The 23,921-nt window shown below is 46.3% G+C and overlaps 9 protein-coding genes across 9 annotated transcripts; 6 read left to right on the forward strand and 3 right to left on the reverse strand.

Moving 5' to 3' along the window:
• Positions 1-388: 388 nt before the first annotated feature.
• EDB93DRAFT_1105007 (uncharacterized protein) lies at positions 389-2,882 on the forward strand (the record flags this gene model as incomplete). Its single annotated transcript, XM_041447468.1, has 8 exons — positions 389-661; positions 716-965; positions 1,094-1,290; positions 1,341-1,618; positions 1,757-1,829; positions 2,268-2,330; positions 2,556-2,691; positions 2,746-2,882. The coding sequence occupies 8 exons, from the start codon at positions 389-391 to the stop codon at positions 2,880-2,882; spliced, it is 1,407 nt and encodes a 468-aa protein (XP_041306302.1).
• A 2,663-nt stretch (positions 2,883-5,545) lies between these two features.
• EDB93DRAFT_1087745 (kinase-like domain-containing protein) lies at positions 5,546-6,702 on the forward strand (the record flags this gene model as incomplete). Its single annotated transcript, XM_041446072.1, has 4 exons — positions 5,546-5,766; positions 5,834-5,859; positions 5,906-5,943; positions 5,995-6,702. 4 exons carry the CDS (start codon positions 5,546-5,548, stop codon positions 6,700-6,702), a joined length of 993 nt encoding a protein of 330 aa, XP_041306303.1.
• Positions 6,586-7,880, forward strand: EDB93DRAFT_543649 (kinase-like domain-containing protein). Its single transcript, XM_041456667.1, has 6 exons — positions 6,586-6,618; positions 6,672-6,734; positions 6,798-7,166; positions 7,216-7,431; positions 7,485-7,583; positions 7,641-7,880. The coding sequence occupies exons 2-6, from the start codon at positions 6,717-6,719 to the stop codon at positions 7,746-7,748; spliced, it is 810 nt and encodes a 269-aa protein (XP_041306304.1). The 5' UTR covers positions 6,586-6,618; positions 6,672-6,716; the 3' UTR covers positions 7,749-7,880.
• Positions 7,881-9,166: 1,286 nt separating this feature from the next.
• Positions 9,167-10,007, reverse strand: EDB93DRAFT_543805 (uncharacterized protein). Its single transcript, XM_041456669.1, has 3 exons — positions 9,959-10,007; positions 9,748-9,909; positions 9,167-9,700 (listed from the first exon to the last, which is right to left on the reverse strand). Exons 2-3 carry the CDS (start codon positions 9,868-9,870, stop codon positions 9,314-9,316), a joined length of 510 nt encoding a protein of 169 aa, XP_041306305.1. The 5' UTR covers positions 9,871-9,909; positions 9,959-10,007; the 3' UTR covers positions 9,167-9,313.
• A 754-nt stretch (positions 10,008-10,761) lies between these two features.
• EDB93DRAFT_1153555 (uncharacterized protein) lies at positions 10,762-11,576 on the reverse strand. Its single transcript, XM_041449797.1, has 2 exons — positions 11,327-11,576; positions 10,762-11,275 (listed from the first exon to the last, which is right to left on the reverse strand). Exon 2 carries the CDS (start codon positions 11,166-11,168, stop codon positions 10,965-10,967), a length of 204 nt encoding a protein of 67 aa, XP_041306306.1. The 5' UTR covers positions 11,169-11,275; positions 11,327-11,576; the 3' UTR covers positions 10,762-10,964.
• Positions 11,577-12,356: 780 nt separating this feature from the next.
• On the forward strand, positions 12,357-13,262 carry EDB93DRAFT_1087799 (kinase-like domain-containing protein; the record flags this gene model as incomplete). The annotated part of the gene is made up of 4 exons (XM_041446077.1): positions 12,357-12,594; positions 12,681-12,718; positions 12,770-12,979; positions 13,032-13,262. 4 exons carry the CDS (start codon positions 12,357-12,359, stop codon positions 13,260-13,262), a joined length of 717 nt encoding a protein of 238 aa, XP_041306307.1.
• A 764-nt stretch (positions 13,263-14,026) lies between these two features.
• EDB93DRAFT_543555 (kinase-like domain-containing protein) lies at positions 14,027-17,631 on the forward strand. Its single transcript, XM_041456666.1, has 20 exons — positions 14,027-14,239; positions 14,296-14,442; positions 14,499-14,532; positions 14,599-14,627; positions 14,681-14,863; positions 14,916-14,946; positions 14,992-15,029; positions 15,084-15,299; positions 15,349-15,711; positions 15,765-15,827; positions 15,895-16,080; positions 16,146-16,176; positions 16,227-16,264; positions 16,314-16,529; positions 16,583-16,696; positions 16,753-16,856; positions 16,907-17,069; positions 17,119-17,175; positions 17,226-17,577; positions 17,628-17,631. The coding sequence occupies exons 1-19, from the start codon at positions 14,234-14,236 to the stop codon at positions 17,460-17,462; spliced, it is 2,256 nt and encodes a 751-aa protein (XP_041306308.1). The 5' UTR covers positions 14,027-14,233; the 3' UTR covers positions 17,463-17,577; positions 17,628-17,631.
• On the forward strand, positions 17,632-18,235 carry EDB93DRAFT_543464 (uncharacterized protein). Its single transcript, XM_041456665.1, has 2 exons — positions 17,632-17,852; positions 17,900-18,235. Exons 1-2 carry the CDS (start codon positions 17,751-17,753, stop codon positions 18,116-18,118), a joined length of 321 nt encoding a protein of 106 aa, XP_041306309.1. The 5' UTR covers positions 17,632-17,750; the 3' UTR covers positions 18,119-18,235.
• On the reverse strand, positions 18,236-20,936 carry EDB93DRAFT_543800 (uncharacterized protein). The gene is made up of 5 exons (XM_041456668.1): positions 20,539-20,936; positions 19,684-20,484; positions 19,087-19,635; positions 18,891-19,035; positions 18,236-18,840 (listed from the first exon to the last, which is right to left on the reverse strand). Exons 1-5 carry the CDS (start codon positions 20,620-20,622, stop codon positions 18,353-18,355), a joined length of 2,067 nt encoding a protein of 688 aa, XP_041306310.1. The 5' UTR covers positions 20,623-20,936; the 3' UTR covers positions 18,236-18,352.
• Positions 20,937-23,921: the final 2,985 nt, after the last annotated feature.

Consider the following 23,921-nt stretch of genomic DNA (forward strand, 5'->3'; position numbering starts at 1 on the left):
CTCCGCAGCACGTCGTCTGCATTGATGGCTGCACATGCAGGCCACAGTCACTTCCAATACCCTCAGCAACACAACCACAACCCCCCCAGCCCAATGATTACCCCCCCCCAGCCTCCAGGGCATCATCAGCCCGACCTTTACCAGTCCATCAATCACCCTCCGCAGCTCAATCACCCTCTGCAGCCCAATCACCCTCTGCAGCCCATCAATTACCCCCCACAGCCCATCAATTACCCCCTGCAGCCCCAACAGCATCAGCAAGACAACTTCTACCCACAGCAGCCTCAACCTGATGTATTGCCCGATGAGCAGCAAAACCCACCAGACTTCTTTCACGAGCCTCAACAGCATCAGCAGCACGACTTCTACCCACAGCAGCCTCCACCTGATGTCTTCCCCAGATGAGCAGCAGGACCCGCCGGACTTCTTTCAAGACCTTCAATACAACGAATTCTTTCCATTCAGAGGCTCTGGCGTCCCACGCTATATGCAGTGGGATCTTGGAACCACCGCTGCACCACATACACCAGCACCAGCACTAGTACTGGCGCCAATGCCACTGCCGGTGCCAGCGCCAACATCAGGGCCAGCAGTCGTTGGTGTGGTGTTGGCCCGCGAGCAAGAAGGAGAGCGAGGTGAATTTACCCATGGAGTGATACATGTACGTGTTTTCTTTCTTTGTTGTTAATATTTATTCAATACTAATTACTCCAAGATGCTGGAGATGGAGCGTCCGGTCGGTCGTCAACGCGCCATCGGCCGCCATCTCCCTCCTACCCCAGCTCCTGGACCAGCACAACTAACGATACCGGCCTCTGCCATCACTCCTGCAGCCACTCCCCCAGCCGCTCCCCCAGCCACTCCCCCAGCCGTCACAGCCCTAGTCAAGCTCAAAAAAAAGGAAATCAAGACAATCAAGACTAGGGCAAGGATGAACCTCCATTGCACAATGCTGCAAATGGAGGGTGTTTCAGCAACGCGCAAACAATGAAATGCGCACATTTCGAATGCCTTGCGGGACGCAAGGATTGATTTGATCAGCGATGGTAAGTCACAATTGTACCAATGCGCATCAATAATTTTTTTTTTGTAGTTCCGTACGAAAAATTCAAGACACCAAAGGCACATGAAGAAATGGTGACGTCAATGTCACATACTCGGAGACTCTTCAAAACATATGCCTCCCACAATATTCTCAACGCCCTCAATCTGCGCCTCCCGCCTGCAGAAAGGGCTAATGTAGTACAAGGCTATCTCTCCGGACTGAACTTCCTGCACAAAGTTGAAATGGTAGGTATCTCATTCTACAATATTTGTGCAACTAATAATCGCACCAACAGGTTGACAGAATCGAAGTCACGCATTTTCTGGAGGCCGACTACCTTATCGACATGATTGTCGACGTTGTGTGGCAAGAAGGGCTCTATGTCGACATCGACACTGAGAGACTCGACTGCGTGTTCGGCCTTGCAGGAGCCGCAGTTCACAATGCCCTCAAGGCATATCATGAGGGCACATACGAAAAAGTCGATGCATCTGCTGAACAATTCTACGACACTTACAGTTCGATTATAGTGTTGATCAACAGGATAAGGCTTGATGATGTGTTGAGGGAGAGGTACGAATCTTTGTGTAAATTGATCATCAGGCATGGAGAGGCAGATATTGGGCTTTAGATTACGCAGATTTATCTAATAGTACAATCTCGAGATCATATCTGCTATCTGTAATTTTACAATGAAATATTTACAATGAGATTATATGTTTTAACACATTTTTTCATGATTGCAAAGAGCCGAGTCTACTTTGATGCAATAAGTACTAAAATGGTGCGTGAGCCGACGGTTGCTATTTATGGCTCCCAGAAAGCACCTCAAAGGCTCGTTTGTGGATTTTTGGTTTTCAGATGTTGAGTCAGCTTACGCCCAGCGCTTCTGATTGGACACAAAGATATTTATATCAAGAATTCAGTTTCTGCAGATCTATTTGTCCTCAAACTGGTCTGGACCTATAATATTTGTCATTGAGATTTCCACTTCTGGGACGCTAAGTCAATTATACATAAAAATTCAAATTTAATTCTGCTCGATATGGTATTATACACCACTGCCGCAGTGCCTGATTGATACACAGCAGTTGTACTCATACCAAATGGACGAGACTCATCTGTATGAGTGAAGGAAGGCTGACACATTGTCTCCTGCAGGAGATGGTGTAAAATGATCAGATAGAAATGTTAGTCACGAAGTGATTGCAAGCATAACCAGTGCAGAAGTTCAGAGCATCAGCGGATTCCAGATCTGAAATCCCAGCTCAAAGCGCAAGATAAAGTGAGTTTTACCAACACCGCGAAGATCTTCAAAAGATCGCCCAGTCGATGTTTATGAAATTGTTGAAAACAACTCGAACTGCTGAGACACAGTGCCAGAACCTCTCGTGCTGAGCGTACTAACTGCTAAGTGTCAAAGAGGTCAAGCACCTCGCTGATGAGCCTGATCAGTCACCCATAATACTTACCATTTGATATGTAGCCGTTTAATCTCATTGCTCTGTAGAAGTGCAGTCAGTTGAGCGGAAATGGCAGGCATCAGGGCAGATCACTCAACACATCTGTTATCGTCACTCCCAGAAAGTTTGCTTCATGCAACCAGCTAGCAGTAACAAATGCACTGTATATAAAAAACATATATGGTATGGTGTTGCTGTTCATGAGAGATGGCTTGAGTGAACTTGTAATCCACACAGACATACAGGAAGACTCTAATGCGTTGAAGTTCAGTACAACCTTTGAAGTGCACAAATTAGCGAACTTACTTGGGAATGGAGGCAAGGATGTGAGACTGTCTCAAGATGATCAGTCAATTGCAACTTGCGCCGAATGAGCTGCACCTACCAATGAGGTTCTTGATTGTGTATGTGTATACCTGTAAGGAAGCTAGCTGCAAGACATGAACATCAGCAGCGCAAAAATAAATCATCAACGGGACGCAAGGTCTGAACTCACATTATACACGAATAGTCATGTCCATCGAGAGCGAGTGTTGTATGCGTGCATCAGACATGATGAAACTAGAATGCAGACAAAGTGAGAACACGTATCAAGCAATTGTAGTAACCGCTTACTCTGCAGAAGTCTTCTCCGCCGATCACACAAACCTACCATTAATTCACCTTGCAAAAGACAGAGTAATGAGAACGGACTGATGCATGACTGCATGAGGCATTAGCGTCTGACTTGGTTGGTGATGATGATAGAATGTATCTCTGGCCTTGGAGGCGGCTCCTGGAACCACTGGCATTCAGAGTTGTCCACTTCTCTACCTAAATCTACATGGTCAGCATTTTGCTGTGTAATTAATGATTAGGAGGACTGGTTTCAAGACATAAAGTCTTGAGTAGTATAGTGAGATCCAAATCAAGTGGGACAGAGTCTTGTGCTTGAGGGGTGAAGATGGGGTGAAAATCAGAAGGGTATTCGCTTTATCAGAATGAAGGTCAGCCAAGCGTTTTAGAATTCGACGTTGTATGACGTGGACTTGCAATGGATGTTACAAGAACATCTAGACGCTTGGGCCCCTACCATTTTTCTCCTAATCCTCCTCATATCAGCCCTTGCATCATACCCTTACCCCAACCTTACCCTGGTCATCCTTGTCATCCTCGCATTCCCTTTCGCCCTCTACCTGTCGCTTCAGCAGAGCCAGTACATCTGGCCGGATCCTTTCACTGACAAAGCATACCCATGCTCCGTTCCACCACCTGACTGATCCTGTGGACAGTCCCCTTGCCCTTACCGTCTGGACAGTAACCTATGATATGATGCACGACACATCCCCTTTGCCCTTTTCCCTTTCTTGATCTCTGACTCAGTGCGCAGTCGCACATGCGACTTATAGATAGCTCCGCAGCTGCACGATTGTGCCCCTGCGCGTTTCACTTCTTGTTTTGACCTTTGACTCACTTTCTTATCCAGCACATTCTGCCTCGCCCGTGTCTCAATGCGAACGTGCTTTCCTTTTATGGTTATGCCCTTTACCGATTGCCTCTCTTGGTAGTATGAGTTATCACCCACTAATACGTCTCCTGTCCTCTATATAAACTCGCTACCATGTACTATATTCCCTAACTTGAATCTACTTGGTTCTTGACCTCCTACTCTTACCAGAGTGATCCTTTCTGCCTAGCCAGCAGTCTATATTCTATCTTCTTATCTGCTCTTTGCGGATAAGTCCTTAGTCTCGATCTTTACTCATCGACTTTGTCGACGAGCAAAGCCCCTGTTAACTAGTCGGACTTCCGTCCTTCTAATTAACGACGATCTTACGATTAACCTTCGGGTGTCATAAGCCTTGGCAGATACAGCTCATCATCTAGCATCCGCTTGACGTAAGCTACCCGATTCGGACATAGGCATCAAATCTTACTTGCCGAAGCCTCGCCAAGTAAGACCCCTAACCTTGGGCTAGCCCAAGGACGTCCTCGACCGTTGACGACACACGCTCTGTTTGAGCGTCGCCAACAGATACCATCCAAGTCGTAACAATGGAAGTGGGGAAAGAGGAGTGAGGATCTACTTCAGGCCCGTCTCCAGATGATCCTCGCTATACGTGAAGAGGTCGAGGCTCAGGCTGTCAGGGTGATGGTTGAAGGGAACATATTGGAACAGGTGAGGGTCTAGAGGTTTCGGGAGCAAAAAGTGTTGATGAGTCCGGCCCTCTGAGTTTGTCAGGTGGAAAGATGGTACGTACTACGAATCGAATACAAGTTTTCACTGAGCCAAGAATATTAATGGATGAATATTTGGGGTGGCGAATATAGTGACATGTGACGCAGTAACTCGATCCGAACAGGGTAGACTCTCAGAAACTTCAGGCTCAGGCAGACGATTCAAACAATCTCAAGCACTCATAGATAAGAGAAGGCCAGATCAGAACATCTAGATGAATTCTTTGCACATCTGGTCAAATCTTCCTATCTTGATTACAGGCAGCCCCTGTTTCCACCGTGTGACACTGACTCTGAGCCTCATGGACTGTCAGATGAAGACCTGCCCCATGATGGAATTCACATAAAAGGATGGAACAATACTGTCGCACGCCATGTGCTCTTGTCAGCACTGAGGGTTTTACGGTTTACCTCACAATGGACATAGTAAGTCGATGTCATCAATAATGGCTAGTCACTGATTAACATGGACAGGAGAGCAATGTCACTGATCAATTCAAAATCGAACCAGTTTTGATTCCTGCAACAGCCATCCAAAGACACGAGAATTCTCCTGCTATTATAGGAGGGCTTTACGATGTTTTGAAATGTTCCATGTCTACACAATCTGCCAGTGGGACCTGACATCTTGTAAGTTTACAAACAGTGGAACAGCTCCAGTGTCATTGTTCATCCCAATAAAGGTTGTGGTCAAATCCATCAGGGTTTTACACATGGGTATGCATAGTTGGGTTCTATCTGTAAGCCTCATTCTGATTGATCCGTGTCTCCCTCATTTCGTAGATGCGCAAACATTACAAGCAATAGGCAAGGTGAAGGCATGAAGTGGCTCGCCATCGCCATCGCTGATAGGTTTACTAATAAGAGGGTTCGTCGAGCGGCCCGCAATTTAGCACAATTGTTGCACAACAACATTCTTCCTCTCGAGGGTGTTATTGAAGGATTTGGACCACTTCCCACGTTGGTTGCTCCATGGATGGAAAATGGATCACTCGATGATTATTTGGAACGGGAATTTGTAGGTCTGTCATGGGAGAGGAAGTTACGTATGGTATGCATTTTGTATCTGTGGAGACACATTAAACCTTGACTCGACATTGCAGACAAGGGAAGTAGCAGCTGGTCTTCAGTATTGTGGGTAGCACTCGGCCCTGCATTTTGATTGACTGATCTCCTGTAGTACACGACAAGGATATTGTCCATGGTAACCTTACTGCTGTAGGTTTCACTCACTGTACTCTATGCATAAATGACGGTGCCACAACTCAGCGCAACATTCTAGTCAGTGGTGACGGGGATCTCCGTATCGGAGGTTTTGGTCTCTCTATGGTCCTCACAGAATCAGACTACGCTCCTTTTAACTCCTGTGATAAATACAATGTCCAGTGGATGCCGCCGGAGGCACTTCGAGTTGGGTATGATGAGGATGGGGATCCAACCAAGCCCTGGGATGTTTACTCATATGGTTGTGTCATGATGCAGGTGCGTTGTGTGTTCTCATTCAAATGTCACATTGCTGATATCAAGCAGATGTTTTCTGGCTGTCTACCTTATGCATGGATTCCAAATCCTTTACGAGTTATTGCAGCACTGCAGCGGGGGGGCAAACCGTTCTCCCAATTGGCTGGTATCAGCAAAGAAATACAACAGATTGCGCAACTATGCTGGTCAGGGAACAGCGAAGACCGTCTGTTGATTGGCCAGATTGTGGAGTTCTTGTGGTCACAGACAAACATCCTGAAGAGTATAAAGACAGTGCTGTCGCAACTTCCAGTCACGGTGACACAAATATCGCAAGCAGTTCTCACGAAATGTGACTATCACCCCAGTGGTTTGGATGTGTTTGGTGCAGGTTTGAAATGCAAGTGGGTGCATGAGTCGAGTGAGACCGAGGTCAGTGTATTTGCATGGATCCACGGATCTAGACGTAATGCGTCAATCGACAGGTTGCAGTCAATACTTTGGGGGATAATGTAAATGATCACGAAGGTATGGACAAAATATTCAAAGTGAGTAAACACAATTCAGCGTCGATGTACAGATAAATCATTACTAAATCATGTATTTCTCAGCAGAGGATTTGTCGTGAGGTGTATGTCAGGGAAAGGTTGAGACACAAGGTCATCCTTACCCTCTATGGAATAACTGCGGGTTTTGGAATTACCCCAGGCCCATCCTTTGTATACCTGTGGATGGCAGGCGGCTCCTTGCACGATTACGTAAAACGAGACAATTTTTCTGCACGTCGGAAGTTGGATGTTGTAAGTCGTTTCGAAGTCCGTGGTATACCCGAGTTCTCCAGCTCTGACCTCGAATGGGCAGCTAATAGAGGTGGCGCATGGTATCGAATATTGTCAGTGTCCATCATGACTCCACGTGCATGGAACTCACGCGCAATGTCAGTACACAAGCAAAACATTGTACATGGCAATTTGACAGGTGTATGCTTCGATTACTTACGTTACGGCAAAATTCTCACCATATCTCTAGGACAACATTCTCCTTGACGGCTCAGGCCATGTGCGCATTGCAGACTTTAGTCACTCGGTAATCTTGAGTGAAGCAGATAGTCGGATGTTCAGCGAGCAGCTTCCGGGCGATGCAAGGTACACTGCGCCCGAATCTATCTTGGCTGGTGGCCGGACAGGAGCGCCAAAGCCGACCAAAGAAGGAGATGTGTACTCATATGGTTGTGTCGCAATTCTGGTATGTTACACGGCACATCAATCTTTGATGTGTTTTACACCACGATTTTCTAGGTATTATCGGGAAAGGTGCCATACTGGTGGATTTCGGATGAGAATCAAGTGCTTTCAGAAAAAGCAAAGGGCACACAGCCCTTTCATTCTACTATGGAGGTATGAGCCATGCAGTTTCCTTTACGCAGGCCTTAAAGGAGTTTTTTTTTCAAAAAGGTTGACAAAATGCACCTGAACTTGGTGCATCAGTGCCTGTCTGCGGAGAAATCCCGTCCTCCAATCGAGAATGTCATCTACTTAGTTTTAGTCCAAAGTTTCGGGTGAGTGACTGGCCTTTCTTGCATGCCGTTGTTAGGCTCATCATCTTCAGTGCTGTTGATCTGACGAACTCGGTCAAATGACTCAACAATGTCCACCAGAACTCCGGAGCATTTGCAAAGGTTCATAGGTGCAAACTTGATCTGAGAGGCATTGATATCGTCCGACAAGTTGTTTTCCGCTATCAATATCCTTCCAGGTCAACTTGTATTGACGTAGGTGCCCAGTTCATCATTTCGTTCTGCCATTCTCACAGCAATCTAGGTCGCAGTCAAGGAAATACTTTTGACAGGCGATGCAGACATGCTGACAATTATAAATGTCAGTAGCCATAGGTTCCACGTTCATTCAGCTGACTCCAGTCCTTCAGCGGTTGTTCAGAGAGGTCAAGATATGGTTGAAACTTGAGCACGAGAATATCGTTCCTCTTTGGGGAGTTGCAGATAGTTTTTGCTCCCTCCCAGCACTTATCTCACCGTAGTCAGAAAATGGATCTCTGACCGGATACCTTGAACGTGAGCACGAAAGGCTTTCTTACAACAAGAAGTTTGCACTGGTTCGGTCGATTATTCTCTCTTGCCATATCCAGCACACTGAGGTCTCTTTAGCTTGAGGATGTTGCCCGAGGCCTTCAATATCGTATGTCGATTGTTTTGTTGTTGATACGAGTAACTGACGCTTAATCGGGCAGTACATTCACAGTCAATTACCCATGGTGACCTGAGTGGCGTACGTACACATTTATGGGTTTTGTGAAAGCCCAACTGATGCTTGCTTAGAATAATGTTCTCGTCAATAAAGATGGAAAAGCAAGCCTCACTAATTTTGGTCTCTCTGCTCTCATTCCTGAGAGAAGAACTCTTGCATTAGTGCCGACCATGTGTGGAGGCACCCCACCCTATATGGCGCCCGAATGCTTGGTGCTCGATGATGAAGACGAGTCGGCGCCGGTATTCTCTCCGAGTCCGAAAAATGATGTATACTCTTTCGGAGGGATCATGCTACATGTATGTGGTAACCTGGATCATCAATATTGAATCAGCTCATATCTACAGGTATTGGAGGGCAAGGTCCCATACTATTACGTCCAAAAGTATGCAGCCATAATCGTCAAGATATCGCTCGGACAAACACCTCGAAGGCCGCCCGCATCTGTTGTCGGGGACATCGACTGGAATTTCATCCAGAGTTGTTGGTTAAAATATATGAAAAGTCGGCCCTCTGACGAAGACATTCTGGAATTTGTGGGAGGACGGGCTAAAATTCAGTCCTAGTTAATCTTTGCCCCTGTACCTGTTCCTTTCAAGTTCATCGTGCAAAATTAGGAACCATGGATGTGGTCACCTGACCAGTGGCCAGACAGAATGTATGGAATCAAGTGAAGTACTGATCGATCGATTCTACCACTTCTCTAGGGTTAGGGATAAAATTAATCGACGAATTATTAGCCTGCTTTTTAGCCAGGCGGCTCTTGGGGAGTTATTAACTAGCGGATTATTAGCCACTTTTTAGCAAGTCACGTGACGTTGTGTTTAGCGGGCAAAAACATTGCTAATGACCTAGCTAGCCGCTCATGGATCCCATTCTTCCGGCCACTCGTTATCGACGTTATCATTCCCCTCGATCTCAACCTCAGCTGTGACTTTGCCTTTTCCCTTGTCTTTGTGTGTGCCACCAGGACTTACCTCCGCCAATACAGCCAACAACCTCTCTGCACTGAGATCTATCTCAGATTCGACGTTGAAATCAGCATCATTGCATGCGGTGAAACTCTCTTCCGCATTGTCCAACCAAGAACTGGACTCATCATCTTCGATTTCTTCATCTCCTCCAGCACTTTCGGTCGACAACAAGCTGTTCCTCGTATCATGGTGCTGTTTGCCTACTTTCGGTCCGGACCCAAACAGTTGGGCGTCGAGGTCATAAAAATTGATGCTCGGACGCTCTGGATGTTTGGACTATGCTTGTGTGAGTGTGAGCCAAAGAAACTTGGGGGTTTACTTACAGTAGAATCATACATGTACCACTGCCGGATCTGTGTCATGTTCACAAGTGTACTAACATTTTGACGATTTCGCAGCGCAGAGTTCATCCGCGTGAATACTGACATTGTGCGCTCTTCTGGCATTGAGCTTGGTCGGACGGAAAATACCTTGACAGCGAGGGTCTTTACCGGAGTGAGCAAACCAGATTGTGTATACAACAAATGGACTGACCGCGAGGATATTTCCCTCAGGAATTCTTGTTAAGTGCGTCCACCATGACAGTGTTGATTGACCATCTTCGAGGGGGTATCAAATGGATACTGTCCATGTGCGTAACGTTCAAATTGCCGAAGGAACGATTGCTGAGCCTCATGACCAGTTAGTTTTTTGAGAATCACATTCTCTTTTGATTGACTCCATTGGGATTGGTAATGAAGATAGGAGTGCGTGACCAGTTGGGATGGGGTGTGGGGGTTCCAAGCAGAAGTATTGCTCAATGTTCGGCAGGTTAGCCTGAGGGATGGAAGTGATAGATGGAATCGCAAATTTGATGAATGCAGAGATGGGAAGGTCTGAGGGAGGGAAAAGTGTTGCAGTCAGGGACTCCGGAATGTCGGAGTACATCAGTGTCCCAGAAGTATACTCACTGGAACGCTCAGTGTCGTCGTGCAGCTCGATGACATCCATGGTGATACCTTGCATGGGTTCAAGGTTGAAAATTTGACAGAACTTAGGACCTAAGGATTATCATTGAACGCGCAGGCTTGCACCAATTAGAAAATTTGAAATAAATATATGGTAACTAGTTCATTATATGTCAGGAATTTAGCCTTCCGACACGATTCCTGACCTGAATCACCTGATTGACAATGTACCTCTGATATATGACGCACAGGCAGCCATGGGCAGTTCTTAGCATTATTAGCATGGTGATTTTTGGGATTGAATTATTAGCGTGTTATTAGCTTGCTAATATCTCGCTAATTAGCACCCGGCTAATAAGCAACGAGTTTTCTCCCGAACCCTACACTTCTCGGCTTGATCAACCACAATATTCAAGTAGGTACTACATGCATGTGTCCTGTACAAAGTCAGGCAAGATCATAATCGACGAAAGCTACTAAACATATACCACAAGGACCGTCGAACAACACGAGTTTATCGCTGAATACAGGGAACTGCTGCTGTGCTTCACGTAACGCGTGTTTCTACATATTTAGCCATTCTCGAGATCTCACTAGTTCGAAGCTGTAGTGAAGGCTTGAAGGCCTATCGTGGTGCAGACACATAAATTATAATAAGCCATGCATGTACACAGTACAGCGCAGTTTATCCTACACAGATACAACGCGCGCACCTTGTAATAACACAATAGAAATGTACTAGTAGCCCCTGGAATCTCTTTGAGCGAAGTTTTGAAATTAACATCGTGTGGTGGCATTATTATTTGCCTTGGACGAGTGTGAGTGCAAGTGATACGTCGAATAAGCAAATACAAAAAGCGTTCCCCCTAAATGACAGATGACAGATAGATGATAAGCGCATCTCCTGGACGAATATAACACAAGTCATAGATCTTCGATGAAGAATGTGACATACCAGCAAGCGCTTGCACTTTAGTAATAAAGTTCTGTGCACAGGTTTCAGCCGCATCATAGAAGCACTGATCCTGACCGGTCGACCGAGCGCTGGAACGTTCAGCGCTCGTCTAGGGACACCGAACTTTTACATATATTTCCGCCAATCTTCGTGAGAGGGTGTCCGTTTTATTTTCATTGGGACTGATATGTCAGTGAGAACGGCTGGGGCAACTTTTGACCACATACCTGGTTTCTGGGAAATCTTTGACGGACGTGATGAAACATGAATTTTGAACGCTCGAGAACCAGCGGTGCACAGCAACCTTATCATAGGCGTTTAGCTGAAGTCGAAGTTTCCATCGAAGACGGAGAACTTACCTGGAGCATCATAGATGGACTAATACGTACTAGTAGCATCTTGTTCCGAACATGGTTGTGATACATGAATAGAATGGCAAGTCATCCATCATGTACATATCTAAACGCTGGTGAGCGCTGAGCATACTAACCCACGATAGTTTTCTCACAAGAACCAAGCATGCCTTTGTAGTTTTTCCCATGTTCTCTTCTTTCGATATCGAGGTCCTGTTGCCCGCTTGGATTCAAGTCCGGTTGAAGGACTGGGGGAGGAAGTCACGCTTGCTCCTTGCCAGCCTTGGGCTTGGTTCGAAGTCACCATACGACAAGAATGAGTCTGTTTTTCTATGCATCTATATCTCACGCAATTTTTACTGAGCACCGGATTATTTACATTAGTCTACTCGATCTCACTGAGCAAATAAGCAAGGAATCATCCCGATACCCTGTCGCTCAAGGCAGCTTTGGGGATGTCTGGAAGTGCGTACACTGCAGCTTGAAGCACCCTCAAAACACGGTAAAGACGTCCAGTAGATCCTTAGGTTTTCACTTGTTAATATGATGTGCCCTGTCTACCAGGTTGCAGTGAAGTATTTGCGACTCGAAATTCCGAACGATGACTGCAAGACAAAGATTACCAAGGTTTGGGTGGCTCCGCGCGCTAGTACCATCTGCTTATTTGCTGATGTACAATGCTTCAGAGGCTAGAACACAACTTGCAGCGGAACATCAAACTAGAACACGCCAATTTGTTACCTTTTCTGGGCATAACTCAAGGGTTTGGTCCGCTACCTGCCATCGTCTCCCCGTGGATGCAGAAAGGCTCGCTTACCATGCTTCTGGAACGTGATTTTCAGCAACTCACTCTCACTCAAATGCTTCAAATCGTGGGTTTTTCTTTATGGTATAGCTCGCATCTTAATCTTTGCTGTTATAGCTCGAAGACGTCGCTTCAGCTCTTCGATACTGTACGTGACGAGTGTCAGTATTTGGCGCAAAGCTAACGTGAATATTAGTGCACTCTGAAAACGTAGTACACGGGGATCTCACTGGCGTGAGTACCACAGACGCCTCCTTTATCAAAGCTAATAATGATGCGACTCAGAACAACGTTCTCATCAACGAGAACGGTGAGGCCTTCGTGGCTGACCATGGAATCCTCACATTTTGTGCCGAGCTCCATGGTACATCGTATATCCGAAGCAATGTGCGATGGGCTGCACCTGAAAACTTTCAAGTCCCGGAAGACGACGAGTCAATAAGCTTGCCTCAATTGGCATCGGACATCTATTCTTTCGGCTGCGTCATGTTGCAGGTTTGTGGGCGGTTCTTGGCACCATGCAGTCTGATTATCATTCTCTTTGTAGGTCTTCACAGGAAAAGTTCCATATTCCGAATTTCGAAGTGACCATCAGGTTACTGTGCAGATACTCAGAGGCCGAAAGCCTGCTCGACCAGTGACTCCGTCCATGGCGGATGGTCCGTGGGATTTCATACAGGAGTGCTGGCTTGATAAGCCGGAACACAGGCCTTCAGCCAGGAAAGTCTTGGTATTTATACAGGGACAGCTGGGAATGCTAGAAGAAAAATGCTTCTGATATACTCTCATGCGACTCGTGATACCATGGCAGTTTCCTAGCATCTTTGTATTCTCTGTCTTGAGTTTTGTACAACATAATATAGGCCACCAGCGTGATGCCATCGAGAGACTAGCAAGTCGCAAGAAAACTCGATGGGGATATGTAAGTATCGCAATTATGATACTGAGCAGATAAATAATAATTGACAGTATCCGACATGGTCGACCATATGGATGTGATAGCTGTTTAGAATGGCAACCGGGCTGACCAGCTGTTGTACTAATCAAGAGCTAGTACAATACGTACCCTTTATCAGGCTGTCAGGAGGTAAGCATCATCAAACGTGCTTAGCCTGATTCATAGGCTTCGATGCCCAACACGGTTCAACTTCTGCTGCCGTTTATGCGTGGAAAAATATTTTCAGTTGCCGACAATCACGTATACTGCTACCGATGACAGTGGGGCGGAGGTCTTCGTATTTGGTGCGTCCGAGTCGACCTGCTGTTGGACGAACCTGACAGTTCAGGAATATATCCGAGTCCAGGCGGCTCAATTTGCAAGGCAATCTCGACAATAAAACGTGTTATACAGGAGGAACAATGACCAAAACTCTGATAAAAAAAACAATTGCCATTCAAGCGGCAAGGTTGACAAACTTGAAGGTGTCGGGGACTGGCACGGCCGAGCGCCCACATGCATAGGTATGCACCGTCGATTCTTTTTGGCATCTAAACTATTAATTGGCAATTGCACCGCAGCGGACGGATATGGACAAAGTGCTCAGGCCGCTCAGGGATGACCGCCGTTTCTGCGCTGCCACAGCCTCGTCATGACACGATGGTTTGATAGCCAGAGACCCTCAGTATGATAGGTGGGTGTCCATGGGACTTGTTTAACCGTGCATATAAACACGGAACAATATTGCTGTCGTGTGCTATTTACTCTAACGCCTCTCGTCTTGATTCCTTCACTGAAGATTTTACCTCACAATGGATGTAAGTCAATCTTGATTTTACAAACGTTATCAATAATATCTGATTAACATGGGCAGGAGAGCAATCTCACCGTTCAATTCAAGATTGAACCAAATATTATTCCTGCGACAGCCATCCGAAGATCAGGGCAGTATCCTGATATTGTGGGAGGGTTTGGCGATATCTGGAAATGTTCCATGTCTACACAATCTGAGGCCCGTGCTGTAAGTTTAGAAACAGGCGAACAGCTCCAATATCATGCTTATTTATCACAATCAAGGTCGCGGTCAAATCTATCAGGCTTCTTTCGGAAGGTATGTACAGTGGGGTTTCATCCGTAAGCTTTATTCTGATTGATCCATGTCTCCCTCAATTTGCAGATGCGACAATGTTGAAAAAAATAGGCAAGGTGAAGGCATGAATTAGTTCCCCATTGCACTTGCTGATGGATTTACTTACCAGAGGATTCGCCGCGAGGTCTATGTTTGGGTACGATTGTTGCACGACAACATTCTCCCTCTGGAGGGTGTTACCGAAGGGTTTGGGCCTCTTCCCGCGTTTGTCACTCCATGGATGGAAAATGGATCACTCAATGACTATTTGAAACGGGAAGTTGGCCTTTCGTGGGAAAGGAAGTTAAGCATGGTATGCATTTTCTATCCGCGGAGACGGGTTCAACACTGACTCGATATTTCAGGTAAGGGAAGTAGCAGTTGGTCTTCAGTATTGTGAGTAACACAGGTTTTCCGCTTCAATCGACTAATATACTACAGTGCATGAAAATGGGATTGTTCATGGTGACATAAATGATGTAGGTTTCGTTCGCCGTACTCGGATATGCAGAAGTGACCGTTCTACAATCTAGACCGATATCCTAGTCAGTAGTGACGGGAGGCTCTGTCTCGGGGGCTTTGGTCTCTCGATGATCCTCGCAGAATCAAGTAACACTATATTTAAATCAGGTTACGCCGGTAATATCCGGTGGATGGCGCCGGAGCTACTTCAAGTTGGGGAGGAGGAGGTGGTTAGCAAGCCAACCAAGGCCAGCGATATTTACTCGTATGGCTGTATCATGATGCAGGTGAATCGCATGTTCCCATTTTAAATGCCACATTGCTGATATCATGCAGGTATTTTCCGGTCATCAACCTTTTGCCCATATGAAGAGCACTATCCACATTATGGCAGCACTTGAAAAGGGGCACATACCATTCGCACAATTGGCTGGTATCGACGAAGAAATACAGCGATTTGTGCAACTATGCTGGTCAAAGAACAGGGAATACCGCCCGTCGGTCGAAAAAATCGTGGAGTTCTTATGGTCACAAACAAATATCGCGGAGACTATGAAGACGATGCTGTCGCAACTTCCAGTCACAGTGACACGAATATCGCAAGCAGTTCTCACGAAGTGCGATTATCATTCCGATGGTTTTGACGTACCTGGTGCGCCTTTGAAATGCAAGTGGGTGCAAGGATCAACTGAGACCGAGGTTAGTGCATTTTTATGGATTCACGGAATCGTATGTAATGCATCAGTTGACAGGTCGCCGTCAAGACTTTGAGGGATAATGTTGACAGTTACAATGATATGAACAAAATATTGAATGTGAGTAAACACACAATTCAGCCTTGCTGTATGCAACATCATCGCTAAACAATGTATTGCTTGGCAGAGGATTCGTCGTGAGATGTATGTCAGGGAAAGGTTGAGGCACGAGACCATCCTTGCCCTCTATGGAATGACTGATGGCTTTGGCATTCTCCCCTCCTTTGTATACCCATGGATGGCAGGCGGTTCGTTGCACGAGTACGTGAAACGAGAGTTCTCCAATTTATCTGCCCATCGGAAGCTGGATATTGTAAGTTAATGATTCACAAATTCGTGACATACATAAGTTCTTTAGCTCTAACCTCAAATGGGCAGCTACTGGAGGTGGCGCATGGGATCGAATATCGTCAGTGTCCCCCGTAGTCACCTGTGCATGGAACTTACGTGCATCCTTAGTACACAAGCAGGACGTTGTGCATGGCAATTTAACGGGTGTATGCTTCGATTACTTACACTACTTAAAGATTCTCACCGCATCTCTAGGACAACATTCTCCTCAACGGCTCAGGCCGTGTGCGCATTGCAGACTTCAGTCACTCGGTAATCCTGGGTGAAGCAGATAGTCGGATGTTCAAAGAGCAGCTCCCGGGAGATGTAAGGTACAGTGCACCCGAGTCTATTTTCACTGGCGGCCGGACGGGAGCACCAAAGCCGACCAAAGAAGGAGATGTGTACTCATATGGCTGCGTCGCAATTCTGGTATGTCATGAACCTCATCAACTTTCGATGAATTTTACACCGATATTCTCTAGGTATTGTGGGGAAAGGTGCCGTACTGGTGGATTTCTGAGGAAGATCAAGTGCATACGAAGAACAGAAAAAAGAGAAAAAACAAGGGCGCACGTCCTTTTCGTTCTACTGGGGAGGTATAATCCTTGCAAAGTTTCTCTTGTGCAGGCCTCAAATGCCTTTTTATTCAAAGGTTGATGAAGTGCACATGAACTTGATGCAGCAGTGCGTTTCGGCAGAGAAATCCCGTCCTTCAATCGAGAAGGTTATCCACTTAGTTTTAGTCCAAAGTTTCGGGTGAGTTACTAACTTTCCTTGCATGCCGCTGTTAGGCTCATCATCTTCAGTGCTGCCGATCTGACGAACTCGGTCAAACGACTCAACAATGTCCACCAGAACTCCGGAGGATTTGCAAATGTTCATAGGTGCAAACTTGATCTGAGAGGCACTGGTGCCGTCCAACAAGTTGTTTTCCGCTACCAGTATCCTTCCAAGTCAACTTCTGTTGACGTAGGTACCCCGTCCATCATTTCGTTCTGCGTTTCTCATAACAATCTAGGTCGCAGTCAAGGAAATCATTTTGAAAGGCGATGCAGACATGTTGACGATTATCAATGTCAGTAGCCACGAGGTTCCACGTTCATTCAATTGACTTTGGTCCTTCAGCGATTGTTCAGAGAAATTAAGCTATGGTTGGAACTTGAGCACGAGAATATCGTTCCTCTTTGGGGAGTTGCAGATGACTTTGGTTCCCTCCCAGCACTTATCTCGCCATGGTTGGAAAATGGTGCGCTGACTGGATACATTCAGCGTGAGCACGAAAGGCTTTCTTACAACAAGAAGTTTGCTCTGGTTCGGTCAATTTTCTATCTCATCATAATCAGCACGCTGAGGTCTCTTTAGCTCAAGGACATAGCTCAAGGGCTTCAGTATCGTAAGTTTAATATCTTGTTGTTGATGCGAGAGTCCACTAACGGCAGTGCATTCGCGGTCAATTACCCATGGTGACTTAAGTGGCGTACGTACATATTTATGGGTTGCGTAAAAGTCCAACTGAAGCTTGCTTAGAACAATGTTCTCGTCGATAGAAATGGAAAAGCGAGTCTGACCGATTTTGGTCTCTCTGCTCTCATTCCTGAGAGAAGAAGTCAAGCACTAATACCAACCTATTGCGGAGGCACCGCACCCTACATGGCGCCAGAATGTTTGGCGCTCGATGATGATAGCAACGAGTCGGCGCCGGTGTTTTCTCCGAAAAGTGATGTATACTCTTTCGGAAGGATCATGCTACAGGCACGTAACCTAGATCATCAATATTGAATTAGCTCATATCTCTGCAGGTATTGGAGGGCAAGGTCCCATACCATTATATCTCCAACCAGTTAACCATACTCGCCTTCATATTACGCGGAACCACACCCAAGAAGCCACCCACAGATGTTGTCGGGGACAGCGAGTGGAATTTCATCCAGAGTTGTTGGTTAAAAGATATGGAACGTCGGCCCTCTGACGAAGACATTCTGAGTTTTGTGGATGAACGGGCTAGAACTCAATCCTAGACAATCCTACTTCTGTACTCGTTTCTTTTCATCGTGTGTAGATTAGGAACCATGGACGTCGCCTGAACACAATGTCGGGAATCAAGTGAATTACCGATCGATCGATTCTACCACTTCTCAGCCCAATCAACCTACAAGATTGGTATTGCGTGTGTTCTGTACAGAGTAAAGGAAGGTCATAGTTAACGAAAGCAACTGAACACATAGCATAATGACCGTCAAACATCGTAGCACTTATCCATCATCCAATGACTCTGAACCATGATCCAAGTCCTCATGGCCTGGAGTTTTTGAATCATCAATTTCATCTTCATCTACAGATATCTCATCATCCGAAAAATACTGGCCCTCAAATGCCATACGCAACGCTGTGCTCGGGCTGAACAGCGTAACCTTCGGCTTCCCCAGGTTAACCTTGACCACCGAAAACATATATCCTTTCGGTGGCGACTCGCTTCGTTGGCGGATCTCATCAGCGATCTCCGGCCATATGGGGTCATTTCCAGGAAACTGCTCAAGCTTGTGCACAGGGAGCACGTGGACTTCTGGCGGATACACACTCATGTCCAGCATGAGCACGAGTCTATCGCGGAATGCAGGAAACTGCTGCTGTGCTTCACGAACGCGCGTTTCCACATCTTTGGCCATTCCCGAGATCTCGCTGTTTTCAAAGCCTGCGATGACTTGAAGACTCGTACGAATATCGCGTGAGCCCCACGGCCCTGTTGGCGATTCAATCGAGAAGCATGAGAGGCAGATTGAATGGACTCACCAACGGTGCATCTCAGAACTTGACACCACCTCTTGTGTCCATTGCGCCAAGCAGCCCTTTGACATTTCTCCGAGCAATATATTGATACCAAGCAGCCTGAGCACCGACGCTTTTTGCTTACAAACTCGGATGTGCACATCGGACACTGGCACACATATGAGCACCCACATGATGGAACTAGAGATTATCAGCGTACTCCTGGACCACTGCACCTGTATTCATGGAAGTTAATAGGTTCTACACTGCGATGGTCCATAGCATCGATAGTAGATGTCAGAACGAGTTCGAGGGCGACTCCCAACCCTTTGTCGCGTATCTCTCGTTTTTGCATAGGAGCACTTTGCATGCGAATCCAGTGTCGGAAAATTGATTCAACGACCCTGTGGTACATGAAAAACGTGGCGAGAAGGAAGAGCAATTCTATGTCGCCCATGCGTCCACGGGTGGGGTGATCGCGGCGATCGGCGTGAGGTGGGCAAACAACCCCCTTCTCCAAGATTTGAAGGACTCCAGCATCGATTGCCTGACATGCAGCTGTCACCCCGTCCTCTGCATCACGGATAGCGGATGCAATATACGAGTACCCTGACCACAGAACGTTCTGCCTACCCGCGAGTCCCAGCTGTGGATGAAAATCCATCTCCTTGCTTGCTTGCACCAAGATCTTCGGCAATATCTCAGTGATCGCGCCTACCACCGTGCGGATCGAACCTTGGCGGATAAGTTGTTCGCGGCATGAAGCGTCCTGGCGACTGATTGTATTGAGGAACTCGAAGGAATAATGGAGACCAACAGTATAAAGATGAAGTTGATTTACACTCCGATCGGATGGCGTCCACGATCGAGGTGCTTCTACAGCAGCAGCATCTCTGGTAATCCGACGGATGTATCTGAGAAGGGTAAAGACAACGGGCTTCACCCCTCCTGCAGCTTGTATATAATTCGATAAAGGAAGAATGATTTTGTTTGGATCTTCAGATTCAGATACGCAAACATGGTTCGTTAGAGCAAAAGACGCCCGAAGCATAGAGATAAGGCCTTCCGATGTAGTTCCAGGGTCGCCTTGGAGTACATCTCCCTTGAGGTTTCCGATCAATATCCATAACTGTGCAACATAGTGCTGGACAGAAACAGAAGAACGAAGCAAATGACGCCCTTCTTCCGATTTGGTGCAGATTAATGAGAGCGGGGTGATGCACAATTTTGCAGCATCGAACACATTGCAAAGGTCAGGGCGCGGAGGAGAAACCGAGACATCATAAGGAGGAGGGAGGCAATTCCTAGCAAAGAATCGCATCCAAGGGTATGCGTCGTCCCACCTCCTCACGAGATACTTTGTCACGGGGTCGTCCATGTCATCATAAGTTGAAGGGGTAACAGTGGAGATCTTCACCAATCCCACGAGAGCCCACTTGGCGCGCATGATGGTAGGAATAGTCTTGGGATTGATGTAGTTTGGTACTTGAATTGAACTAAGCGTAGCGTGAAAGATGGGCGCCAAGCAACAGTAACGGGAAGAATTGAGCATCGAAATAAAATCGACCAGCCTTCCCAGATCTGCGACGGATCCCTGTATAGCTTTCTTTGCAGTGATCTTGAGTGAGTGTATGTTAGTGATGGAACGGATTGATATGATAAGGGATCTGACCTGTGCTGCTACTGGCAAAGACTTCAGTGCTTGTGTTTCATCTGCGGTGATCTTCAAACTCGATCCCACTGCAGCAAATGGCATGATGGGTGTAGTATGAACTCTAAGAGCGTGATATGCATCAGCGGGGAACAAGTGGAGATTAGTCGATGTTTGGTATATAAGTCGAGCTTTGGGACAGTTATCATGATGCCGTGGTCAACACCCCAATTACAAAAAGCCTCGTGTCCATTTTGATGTGACTCGAAGTGCGTAAGATCCACTGAGTGACCTTTCTGAAGCAAGCGGTTTCTTGAGCCATTAAAACAAAACAAAAACCTGTATATCCGTAGTTTGTAGATGGCTCGATACCATTATTGTTGTGGTGACCATCGAAAGATTCATGCGCTTGCAAGTATTATGTAATACTTAACTTGCATTTTGGGTGATTGGTTTGACGATCCATTTTATATATCCAAGTAACCGAATCACGCTTCAGATGAACTCTAAACAAGAGTTTGTGTATATGTTTTTGGAAAGTAATTGCACTCATGGCAATTCCTACGTATACGTCAGTACTAGTATTGGCTACGAACTTGGCGTGATACTCTCGGGCATCGGGGACGAGGCATGATCCCACCACAAATAATTGGAAAAAGTCAGAGGCCGACATAGATCACTCCCGCAAGAGGCAGACACGATCAGTAGTGGCCAAGTATAGACATTAGTCACAGAATCAGTGTGCCAAGATTTTTGGATATCAAAGCGAGGTTGAGGCAGAAAACCTGATTCGTGTAGACCTCCAGCTCACGCTGCAAAGTGTGTTTTTATTGACACTGTAAAATAGTCGGTGGTTGTTGCAGACCACAGAAGTGTTTGGAAACAACGCAGACTGCAAGACAGTGTGCGAGGACCTTTCATGCAGTGCTGAGCACCCAAGTCTCGGTCAGAGTTTGTGGAGATTACAACAAGAAGGACGAGTATCTTTCAATAAACCTGCTATGATATGACATCTACGATCATGCAGAATGGACTCACCTCTGACACAGTGTCTGCTAAGACATGCCGGAACCAACATTAGTCGTCTCCACTTTGAACGTAAGCGAAAGACGAGTCGGGTTGGGCAGCTAGCTTGCCTGTTATAAGACCTTTAAAACAATCAGTGTGATGTATCGTAAGTGTTTCTGCAGAAAACATGATGACCAGGTGTGGGATATGTACTTGCTCTGACGAATCTATAATGTTGGACAATCACACGCTTAACTATCAATACTGCTATATCAAGCAAGGTCTGCCAACTTCTCGGTTTGTTGGTGCATTGGAAATAATCTCATGCTTTCCCCAGTAGTTCAAGCCCTCTCGAGTCGATGCACTACTCAAGGCGATGGAAATAAGTTACTTTTTGAACTCGTTTTATTACTTCTGAAACCCGAGCAATTGCGGTAACTTTTGATTACTCATGCAAAGTTAGGATACAGGGAACTGAAGAATCACCGAGTCCGAGTCGGACGACCGAGTGAGAATGCCACAACGTAGGATCCAATTCGCCAACAAGTTGTAAGTGATATCAACGGTATGATTGTGGAACCGCTGGGATTCCTGTCTTTTCATTCCCAATGGACGCGCGTTTGTAAGTCTCATTGGTCTGGGCCTTTATCACGCTAAAAGGGGTTATTTGACTTTTTTTTACTATATCTCACTCGTAGATCTCTGCCTTCCGTCAAAGTTCAATTTGGAAAAGACTTCTAAATGTGTATTCGCCCCTGAAGCTGAAGCTTGAAGGCTGAGGAGCAGAGTGATTTGCCCTTCATCCTATGGCTCCTCGCGGTGACCGTGTGATTCCATTTTGTAGGTGATGTGATCAAGAATCTGAACATCACAATCCTAGGCGTTGAATTTATTCCAAGTACTCGCGCTTGTTTCTGTGACATTGATCCGGAAGAAAAGCTTCGATGGCTCATACTAAAATCATATTTCTTGCGGCAACCCACATTGGCTACATAGTCATCACTGTCGGACATCCGAAATCCCCGTGATGGTGCGAGGATTTCTGAAAGACTGACATCCAGCGCACCAGAAGCTCTGATGCGGGTCGCACGTCCTTGCACATATAGACAAAGGCTTCCAGAATCCCGATCTCTCCAAAAATAGTCGACAAAAGCTCATGTACGCTGTGCTGAGTCCACAAAGCGCACAATGAGACATGGTCTTGGCCCATCCATGCGGGTGCTATTCGGAGTATGCAGTTCGATAACGAATGTGTGGTCTGCTGATTTGATTGCTAAAAAGAGGTTCAGTACGACACAGGTAATTCTCAAGTGAACCCTTGCTCGACATACCCTGCCCTTGACTGCAGTGTTATGATCTTCTTACAGAACGTCGTGAAGATCGTACGGTTGACGAGATACCGGGAACATGGCAAGAAGTGTGTACCGTGCGACTTGGCACCAGTGGACAGGGAACGATAGCAGAGTTAGAACGATTGCCAAGTCATGTACAAATTTGCGACAAGTGTATAAACCTGTAGCGCAGAACTCATAGGAGATAAAAGGAAGCCTCGCAGCCATCAAATCTCCTGAGAAAACCATTGTAGAGCTCCGAACAATTCTGATAACTTGGGCGCAATGGCACATCTGCTATGACCGCGCGGAAACATTTCAGGGCAATACCGTGATTCGATTCTGGTATCACAAAGTTATCTCGCCCTGACAAAAGGTCTCAACGAGCATCAACTTATTAGACCCGGAGTGGGTTTTTCGTAGACCTGGTCTGGGCCCTCAGATCTGACATCGGATAACAAGGACTTGCGCTTCAATTGTCACACTGTAGATCACACTCTAAGTTGTCAATCCCATGCTCAATAAGACCGCGCCAATGAGGAGACAATAAACAAGTACTGCACAATGTTGATGAGGCCTCAATTGGTGCGTGAAAGCGTTCTGCGCACAGTGGCCTCGATTCGTGGGAAAGGTGCGGAAAAGACACCATCACGGGCGGCCTTTGGAGGAGGCGGACGCGGCATTTTTATCTTTATTTCTTCCGAGTCTTTGTTTGATGGACCGTTTGTGATATTGTACAGTGAGTCTATCACCCTCATCGCCATCGTCGCACTTATTTGCAACACACACGCGCATGCTAACACATCTCAGGAGCGGAAGATGATACAATCAAAAGTCTGACTGTGAATTTTATAACGATGCGAGGAACTCGCATTCGTTCGACGCCAGTCTGGTTGAGAGTTAGCGGTGAGGGAACTTAGATCTGCTTGCAGTTTACCCGTGACTGACTTTTCCAATGATAGCAGAGTTAGAACAGTCGATCAAATAGAAATCTGTACATAGCGTGCACGCCTGCAGCGTAGATCTCGAACTTCCGAAAAAAAAAAATTACAGGGACTCGGAGCC

Source organism: Suillus bovinus (genome assembly GCF_016758785.1).
Source record: "Suillus bovinus strain UH-Sbo-P2 chromosome Unknown EDB93scaffold_39, whole genome shotgun sequence".
Taxonomy (NCBI): Eukaryota; Fungi; Basidiomycota; class Agaricomycetes; order Boletales; family Suillaceae; genus Suillus; species Suillus bovinus.